Consider the following 9,225-nt stretch of genomic DNA (forward strand, 5'->3'; position numbering starts at 1 on the left):
AGACACACCCGTGTATTACACAAGATGCTTTGAATCACAGACATTAGCATTCCCCTGTCTGTGTCCGACAGAGGGTGGGAGCTCATATCCTGCAGCAGGGCAGTTAAAATAATCGATGCGTGCATGTTCAATCCGAAGAAAGATGGAAGGGTGGGGGGGGGGGGGGATAGGGGGAGAGAAGGGAGGAAGAGAGGGAGGGTGTGGTGGTTGGGAGGGGGGGATGGGAAGTGGGAAAGGTGCTGATTTCAGCCCTGTAGCGTCAGGATTGCGTCAATTTGGGTTTCAACCACGTCTTCAGTCTCGGAGCGGAGCTACTCAGAAGAGCCAAAACAGGAAGGGGGTTGCAAATCAGTGTGCAAAGGGGAGGACCGAAGCTTCCCCTCCCCCCGCTCCTCCAGCCCCCTCTCATCCTCCTCCTCCACCTTCCCCACCGCTCGTGTCTCCAGGTTTTGTTTTCCGTTTTTTTTTTATTATTATTATTATTATTATTTATTTATTTTCTTTTTTTAAAACCACGTTGGAAAAGCCCGCTGCCCGGGTGGTTTGAGAGACAGGGGGACAGCTTCGGAGCTCTGGGCAGGTCTCTGGACACCGGAGGGGAGGCTCAGGCTCCTCGGCAGAAAGCTCCAGCACCGCGGGCGGAGGCTCCAGCACCGTGGACAGCATCCCCAGAACCGGGGACAGCATCTCCAGCACCGCGGGCAGCATCCCCAGCACCGCGGGCAGCGCACGCCGCCAACATGGCTCCGATCGCGGCCAGCCGCCAGCACTTCGGTAAGCGCATCCCCGTCCCGGCAGAGGGGTTGGGGGTACTGGGGGCTGCTCCCTTCCCCAGGAGTAGAGCATGCAGGCAGGCTCTGCTGAGCCGCCCCAGCGCCTCACCGCACACGGCGTGTTGGGAGGAACCTGATTTCCCCTAGTTCTGTTCGATTCCAGAAGTTGGGGGAATTTGCTTTCTTGCCCTTCTATCCCTCTCTCTTCTTTGCCCCTGCCCGTTCCCCACAGTAAATCACTGGGGGAGATGGAGAGGTTTGACTGGTTGCATTTTTGGATGATGAAGGTTTGAGGTTGTTTTCTCTGTCTCGGTTAAAGTAGCATGGCTTTGGAGTTAAATGATGTAAATGCATCTTGTGCCACAGAGAAAATCTGTCATTCTTGAAATAATTGTCATTCCTTTTTTCTTGTCATAGAGGAAGACTTGTCAACCTTTAGTTAAAGTGAAATGTAGTCCTGTAAAGAACATTGCTAGGAGGATGAAAGTACAGGATCCCAGTGTTTTTGGCTAAACAGCTCTGTCTTGATTAATCTGTGTTCACTGAGAATAGCAATAATAACAATGAACTTTTCAGTTGTGTCATTTTTACATGTTGAATAACTATGATACTGGAAGTTTCAGAAAAAGTCATAACGTGCACTTATGAAACAGGTAACTAAATAGCTTTACTCAGAAAAGCTGTGAGTAGAAATGTTTCTGAACTCTGCTTTACAAATATTGACTCTAGTCTGGATGTTATTTGCTTTAGCAGTGGTTTAATTGAAGGATCATTCTACCGACTTAAGTGAAGTGACTCCAGATTTGCATCAGATAACTGAAACAATAATTTCTCCCAGGATCAATAAGTGATATTTCCTATTAACACACTGCCTTGAATGCTAACTAACTGATTTAAATTATGAAAACAGCAAGAAATTCATGTTGTAATATAATTAGCTATAAATGTAAAAACAGTTTATTTACCGTTCCATCTTCTTTCCTGCCTACCCTACCCACTTGATGTCTCTAACTATGCTTGTGACATCATCCTCATCTAATTACTTATTTAAGTGAGCTAATTAATATTTTAAATACTAAATTGATTCTACCACTGCTTTCAGTAGTTGTAGAATAAAAATATAGCACAATTTTCATTACTATAAAAATTTTAAGTGTCATCTCATGAAAAAGTATTGAAAATGTGAAAATCTTTCTTAAAAGTGATTTAAAGTATTCTAATTAATTTTCAATTACTCCTTGCTTTCTACCTTTATGCCATGTACATTTAAATTTCTGCAGCCCAGGGAATTCTTGTAACTCAGAGCCACGTGTTTAACTTGGAAAAAAATAGTTCTTGATTATGTATATATTTTTCAGTTATTTCATTAAATCCTTATGATTAAGTACATAGATTGATACAGCTTGTAGGTAAAGGTGAAGTGGCATGAGCATTGTCAGAAGCAATTAATAGCCAGGCCTGATTCCTTCTGTGCTGGAACATTATGTCCTACTTTGTTGTGTTACTATTGTGTGTTGTTTTTTTTTTGACTCATTGCACTGAAAAGCGAAGTTACGGTGGTAGCACATCTACTTGTCCAGCTTTTACCTAGATGAACCTGATTTAGTAATTCATACAGGGGGATAGTTTTGCTTTTCTCATTCAGGAGGATCTGCTAATTATTTGTTAGAGGAACCAGAACTGTTACACAATTGCATTTATGCATAAACAATGTCATTCCATTAATATTCTACCAGTTTCCATTGTTGCAGAGAATAAAGATTAAGCTCTTATTGTTATATTGTGGGAGTTTTAAACTCACTTAGTAGGGTTACTTATGGGCAAAATTGGATTTCCAATTAGTTGTGCTCATTTGCCCTTTCGATGCATACTTGTGAAGGGCTAATGATACTCTATATGTAACTAATGTAGCCACATGACAATTGAGCTTGTAATGCTTGCTCAGTTTTCTCTTCATTCAGTATTTTAGTATAGGATTCATACTAAGCTACAGGAGAATTCTGTTTTTATGTTTTTCTTATATACTCCTTAAAAGTAGTAACCCTTCCTGTAAACTCCCCATGGCTTTGATTCATAATGTTTTAAATTCAAAGGTATCAGTGATACACTTAAGCAATTTTTCAGCTTTGGACTCACATATGAATGCCCAGTGTCACATCCATCTCGATAATACACTTGGAATATAATTATCCTAAATTTTCTTAGTAGTCTTGTTCCAGCAAAATATTGAAAATCCCATTGAAACTGTTGAATATTATAACCTCCTAATATATATATATATATTTTTAAAGAGGTACCTCCAGGCAGTTATGGGATCAGACCATAAGAATGAGTTAATTGAGTGTTCTAGGAAGTGGTGTGAAAAGCAGATGCTGTATCTATAAGTAATACATATTTCAGAATCTGTATTATCTAACCAACAAAGCTACATAAATTCAAAGATGAAAGCTGAACTAGTTTTACTCACTGACATATAAACACAGAAACTACACCTAGAGGGATGAGATAGTCGAGCTATTACTTATGATTATTGCTGTTAGGATGAGAACAGTATTTTCCTTCCAGACACCCAATATATGGAAAAATACTAACATAGCAATTGTCTTTGTATGGGACTGCACATTCATGCCTGCAGGTGGCGAGCGATATGTACAATGCAAAGAACTTTCAGTCCATTGACTCCTGCTTTTACCATCTCGTATCAGTTTATTTTGCTAAATTCTTACTTTATTAAATATCACACAGAGGCCAAGGCATTGCTGTTTATGTGCTTGTTGTTGTTTATTTAATTTGCAGATGAAATTCCTACAGTGGTTGGGATCTTTAGTGCATTTGGCCTTGTCTTCTCTGTCTCCCTTTTTGCTTGGATCTGCTGCCAGCGCAAATCTTCCAAATCCAATAAGACCCCTCCATATAAGTTTGTCCATGTTCTGAAGGGAGTTGATATTTATCCTGAGAATCTCAACAGTAAGAAGAAGTTTGGAGCAGATGATAAAAGTGAAGCAAAGAACAAATCGGCAATGCCTAAGAATTCTCTCCATCTAGACCTGGAGAAGAGAGATCTAAATGGCAATTTCCCCAAAACAACCTCTAAAACGCAGAGCTCTCCAGACCTTGAAAATGTGTCTCCAAAACACTTTTCAGAAAGGAAGAAAGATTCAGTATCCCCTGATAGTTTAAAGTCCATCACATCCTTGTCATCTGAAGAAAAACAAGACAAGCTAGGAACAATCTTTTTCTCTTTAGAGTACAACTTTGAGAAAAAGGCATTTGTAGTGAACATCAAAGAAGCACGTGGGCTGCCAGCAATGGATGAACAGTCAATGACTTCTGATCCTTACATCAAAATGACAATCCTGCCTGAGAAAAAGCACAAGGTGAAAACCAGAGTGCTGAGAAAAACCTTAGATCCAGCTTTTGATGAGACATTCACATTCTATGGGATCCCCTACAGCCAAATTCAAGATTTAACACTTCACTTTATGATCTTGAGCTTTGACAGGTTTTCCAGAGATGATGTCATTGGAGAAGTCCTCATCCCCCTTGCAGGAATTGAATTGTCAGAAGGAAGGATGCTAATGGACAGAGAGATCATCAAAAGAAATGTTAGGGTAACATATTTCTTATTTAAAATTTAGAAGTGTTGTACTAGTTTTAGCTATGATTCTTGTGCTGGTAGCATATTGGAAAGAGAAGGGTACAAGTTTACTATGTGAGCTCTTGAGATGTTTCCATAGTGGCAGCATAAGGAAGTAGCTATACAAAGGAAATAAAAGAACATTATAGGAAAGAATGCAAAGATTTATACATGATTATAATAATAATGATAATATGATAATATGATAATAATAATAATAATAATTATTATTATTATATTCCTCTTTTCTGTTTGAAATCATGTTTTCTCGAGGTTTTATTGAAATCAATGCAAATCTTTCACTTCATCTCTAGGGGCTGATAAGCAAGTTCTTAAAGAATACTGGTAGTCTTTATTGAGGGAACTGGAACCTCTTTGAGACTCTACTAGTGGTGCAGTAGCATGTTCTTTCACTTCAGTGCTGTTACTACCTTTTCTCTCACAACAACCATGGCAGAGGCTGTAGCACTTCTAAGGACTATAAGATATGAGGGAGATGCCAAAGCCTCACTGAAGTCAATGCCAAAACATATTAGCTTCGCTAGGCTAAAAATATGTAATAAAATTTTTTCTCATTTCAAAATGTAAAGACCACAATCATAGCTGAACCACAGAAATGCACATGCCTCACACACACGTCTTTTAACCTTTGCTAAGGAAGTGGACTGTATATTGACTTTCAATCTGATTGTTTTCAAAGAGCAAGCATGCTGACAAATTAAGTAAATGTCTCCCAGACAACATACCTTTAACTAATATTATTTTGCAATTCTATCACTATATTACAACTGTAACTATGTCACTGGTATTTTGTTGATAACTTACTAGGTTTTCTGGAATATAAGGTAATCTTTTTGTTTGTTTCCCTTGACTTTTGGTGAACTAAATTACTCCTGCAAATTCAAATCTAATAATAATAGAGAAAGTATTTGATCTCATCTTTATTCCATTTATATTATTTTAGAAAGTGTCAGGGATTTCACTATTTGTTGTTTTCACTAATTGTTTTTGAATAGCTAATAAACTAAAAAGATCTACTGACGATTTTCTTGTGAATTACCTTTATTCATTTTTTATCAACACAGCTTTCACAGAAGTTTGTTTTTCTTAAGGTGTTTTTCTTTCACTGAGACTTCCCCTGCACGTCCCCCCCCCCTCCCCCCCCATGTAGGATTCCATTTATTATCTGTGAATATAATGATGCCATGTCAACCCATATTTTCATTTAGTTATTTATTTACTTATTTACTTTGTTCAGTGTAATAGTCAATGATAAGAAGAGTTATGTAACTGTAGTACAGGGAAATTATATTTGCTAGGCAAAGCAGCATAGCTCCATAAATTATATACTTTTACACCAGTCTGAGATGCACAGTAATTTGACATTTGAGGAATCTTATTAGCTCTACTTTCAAGTGTTGTCAATATAATTGCTCCTAAATAATCTTTTTTTTCTTTCTTTCTTTTTTTTTTTTTTCCCCTTTCATTTCCTCAGAAATCATCTGGGCGTGGAGAATTACTGATCTCTCTCTGTTATCAGTCTACAACAAACACGCTAACTGTTGTTGTTTTAAAAGCCAGGCATCTACCTAAGTCTGATGTGTCAGGATTATCAGGTAATGGTTTTACTAATGAATAAGCCCAAAGTATGTACAATAAGCAGAAGACAGTTGAAATGTGACATTTCAAAGATTAAAAATAGCCCAGAAAAGCAGAAGTGCTGTAAGCATTATTTGTAGTCTATTAATTTCATTCATATCTAGGTCAATGCTTTATTTTGCAGAGTATATATTTTAAAATTTTGTTCTTCAAACACACTAGAAAAAAAGATGACATCTGTTAGCACTGGAAGCCATTGAGTGTTGTCATTGTCTTGAACAGAATCCTTCTGCCATAAGTATGGGATGTTGTTTGCAGATACTAAAAGCTTTTATTTATGACAAAAGATCAGTTTACTTACGATGATCAATATTGAGTGAGATCCTCATAGGGTATATTATGGTATATTTCAGCTTAGCATCCAAAAAGGCAACCAGTTACATCAGTCCTGAATTTGGCCTACTGAGCATTAACATTTATTTGACAAGGTGAAAAGGTGAACTATCCCACTGCTTGGGGTACACTAAAGCTTTTGCAGTCCCTTTTCATGGTCTTGTGCCATTTTGCACTCAGTGAAACTTTTTTTGAAGTCAATACTAGAATTGCATTTAGATGCATGTTAATGCTAGATAACAATATAATAAAATTTAAAATGCAATATACTAACCACCTGAGAATAAGACAAATACACAAGAAGAAAAGTACACAGCAGAGGACTACACAAAGTGTAGCACATCTGCTATTGATTTTCTGTAAGACTTAACTATTTCAACACACAGGATTTTCTCAAAGGAAGAAAAAAGTAGTTTTTGCAACCACTGAATCATAGTTACTACAGCCAATAATACAGTCTTTCTACTTCTCACACCAAGAAATATTGGTGCTGAGGTCTCCTAGTAGTCTTAATAAAATCAAGAGGAACATTCCAGCCTTATCTATTAGCCAGAAATAACAGCCAGAAATGGTCATTTAAAAAGAAATGAACAATGGCATGAATGCTCTGATGGATACCGATTTTGATATTTTTAGTGTTTGTGTAGCATATTCTCATTCCAAAGCTAATGAACATTTTAATTATATAAAGCCAATTTTTAAAATGTTTATTATGATGATAGACTATGAAAGTGAAGATGTATTCTATCATACCTTACTCCTGTCAAACCATTGTCAATCCAAGGAACCAAAAAATTTTTCATTATCTGACCATTTCAGTCTGATAGCTTTGGCATAAAATTTCTAAATATGAGTCATAAACTACTTCGCTTGATAGAAGGGGATTAGCATTGCATCTCTGCACCATGAGAATTTGGAAACAGGTACATATTTGCACTGAAGTACGTGTAAATATAAATGCAAAATAAATGTACTTGAAAGGGATGATTTCTAAAGTGTTCCTTAGAATTTCTCTGAAGAAGAATTATAGCCACTGTTGAAGACAACAGTGAAGGAATCTTGCAGTAGTTGAAAATTTCCAAGGAATGTGCACTCAAAGTTGTTTAACAGAGCTAAAATATGGATATTTTCTCTTCCCTTTTTCAATAGTACAGTACAGACATAAAGTCAAGTACATATCCTATCAAGAAATGTAGCCATACATTTAAAGTTTAATGTTAAATTTGTTCAATAAAAGTTGGAGAAATTTAATCAAGCTAATTGACTTTAAAAAAACATGCAACTGAAATGAATCGCATCCATTCTCTCAGCATGGGATTATTCTCTTGGTTTTGAGGCTTTGCTTTCCATGAGTCATATTAACACTAATGATTATCCCCTACTTGTAAAATGTGTGAAAAGCAGATTTCTGTTACATGTAAATATATAGTGACATATATTTGTCAGAATTCATTACAATTTTATGTTCTTTCAGACCAGTTTTAGACGCAGTACAGATGTAAACATGAGGGTTAACGGACTACAGGGTAGGATTTATCTCATGGAGGAGACACCAGCATTTGGTTAGATGAATCATGCCCTAAACTACTGACTGTCTTGATTACATATTTGGTGACCATAAAAGGAGCTTAAAGAGACTAATTCAGAAGCAAACACACACACACAAAAATGAATGAGACAAATCATCTTCAGTAATTTGAAACTAGCCCTTACTGGGACGTAATTCTGTTGGTATATTACAAAGTTTACCATCCATCAACTAGATCAAGGAATTTCTAAATGACAGTCCAATAACTTACCTGTGTTCTTTGTTTTCATTGCAGATCCTTATGTCAAAGTGAACCTGTACCATGCTAAGAAAAGAATTTCTAAAAAGAAAACCCATGTGAAGAAGTGTACCCCCAATGCAGTGTTCAACGAATTGTTTGTCTTTGACATTCCTTGTGAGGGCCTTGATGATATCAGCATTGAATTTTTGGTTTTAGATTCAGATAGAGGGTCAAGAAATGAGGTCATTGGCCGGTTAACCTTGGGATCTTCAGCAGAAGGTACAGGTGGAGAGCACTGGAAGGAAATTTGTGAATATCCTAGGAGACAAATTGCCAAATGGCATATGTTGTGTGATGGTTAGCAGCTCAAAGAGGGGTTGGAACTTGAAAAACTATATATATTTCCATAGGTAAGGAGCAGTTTTCTTTCTTTGCTATGTATAATTACAGGCTTGTAACTACAAGACTATTTTTTTTTTTTTTTTTTTTTTTGGTGAGGGTAGGGGAGTAAAAAGTGGATTGAATTATCAAAATAGAAGGTAACTAAATTTTCACAGTAAATAAAGGAATTTCTATTTCATTAGGCTTTAACTTAATTTGATTAAATTTATATTCTTCTGTAGTTTACATAGCCTAAAACTTCTGAAGCAGTATAAACTTCAATAAGGACTATGTTTTACCAAAAAAAAAAAAAAGTCACTGGAAACATTATTAGTACTGTTATACAGAAGAAGATAACCTCATTAAAATATATTGCTAGATCCAAGAACACCAAAAAGATGGTGGCTTATTGTGGGAGGGGATTGAGTCTATAAAAGCAATGGGGAATGAGGGTGAGTAGGAGGGGCATTCCTTCTGCCCCTCTATCATAAACCTTCTTTTATGAAAATTCAATCATTATTTGTAAGTTTTGGTTACTTATACTTTGATCATCCCAAAGACTGAAGAAATTTTCAGCAATTTGCTTTACATATCTCATCATGTGCAACTAGTTGTTTTATGTGTGGAAATACTCTATAATTATTTACACTTGGATTTTTTAAAATTTATATAT

General features: G+C 36.5%; 1 protein-coding gene across 2 annotated transcripts; it reads left to right on the plus strand.

Annotated features, from left to right (window-relative positions):
* Positions 1-271: 271 nt before the first annotated feature.
* On the plus strand, positions 272-8,866 carry SYT4 (synaptotagmin 4). Of its 2 annotated transcripts, none has more exons than XM_080574471.1 (4): positions 272-774; positions 3,570-4,384; positions 5,906-6,026; positions 8,226-8,866. In XM_080574471.1, the coding sequence occupies exons 1-4, from the start codon at positions 741-743 to the stop codon at positions 8,531-8,533; spliced, it is 1,278 nt and encodes a 425-aa protein (XP_080430597.1). In that variant the 5' UTR covers positions 272-740; the 3' UTR covers positions 8,534-8,866. The 2 variants fall into 2 exon arrangements, with proteins under 2 accessions (XP_080430597.1, XP_080430596.1); XM_080574470.1 differs by having other exon boundaries at positions 324-774; positions 3,570-4,378.
* Positions 8,867-9,225: the final 359 nt, after the last annotated feature.

The sequence above is a fragment of the Anser brachyrhynchus genome, assembly GCF_964034855.1.
Source record: "Anser brachyrhynchus genome assembly, chromosome: Z".
Taxonomy (NCBI): Eukaryota; Metazoa; Chordata; class Aves; order Anseriformes; family Anatidae; genus Anser; species Anser brachyrhynchus.

Coding starts and splice junctions, on each gene's coding strand:
- SYT4 (XM_080574471.1), top strand. CDS start 741: ATGGCTCCGATCGCGGCCAGCCGCCAGCACTTCG. Junction 4,385..5,905: donor TCATCAAAAGAAATGTTAGG/GTAACATATTTC, acceptor TCATTTCCTCAG/AAATCATCTGGGCGTGGAGA. Junction 6,027..8,225: donor TGATGTGTCAGGATTATCAG/GTAATGGTTTTA, acceptor TTTTCATTGCAG/ATCCTTATGTCAAAGTGAAC.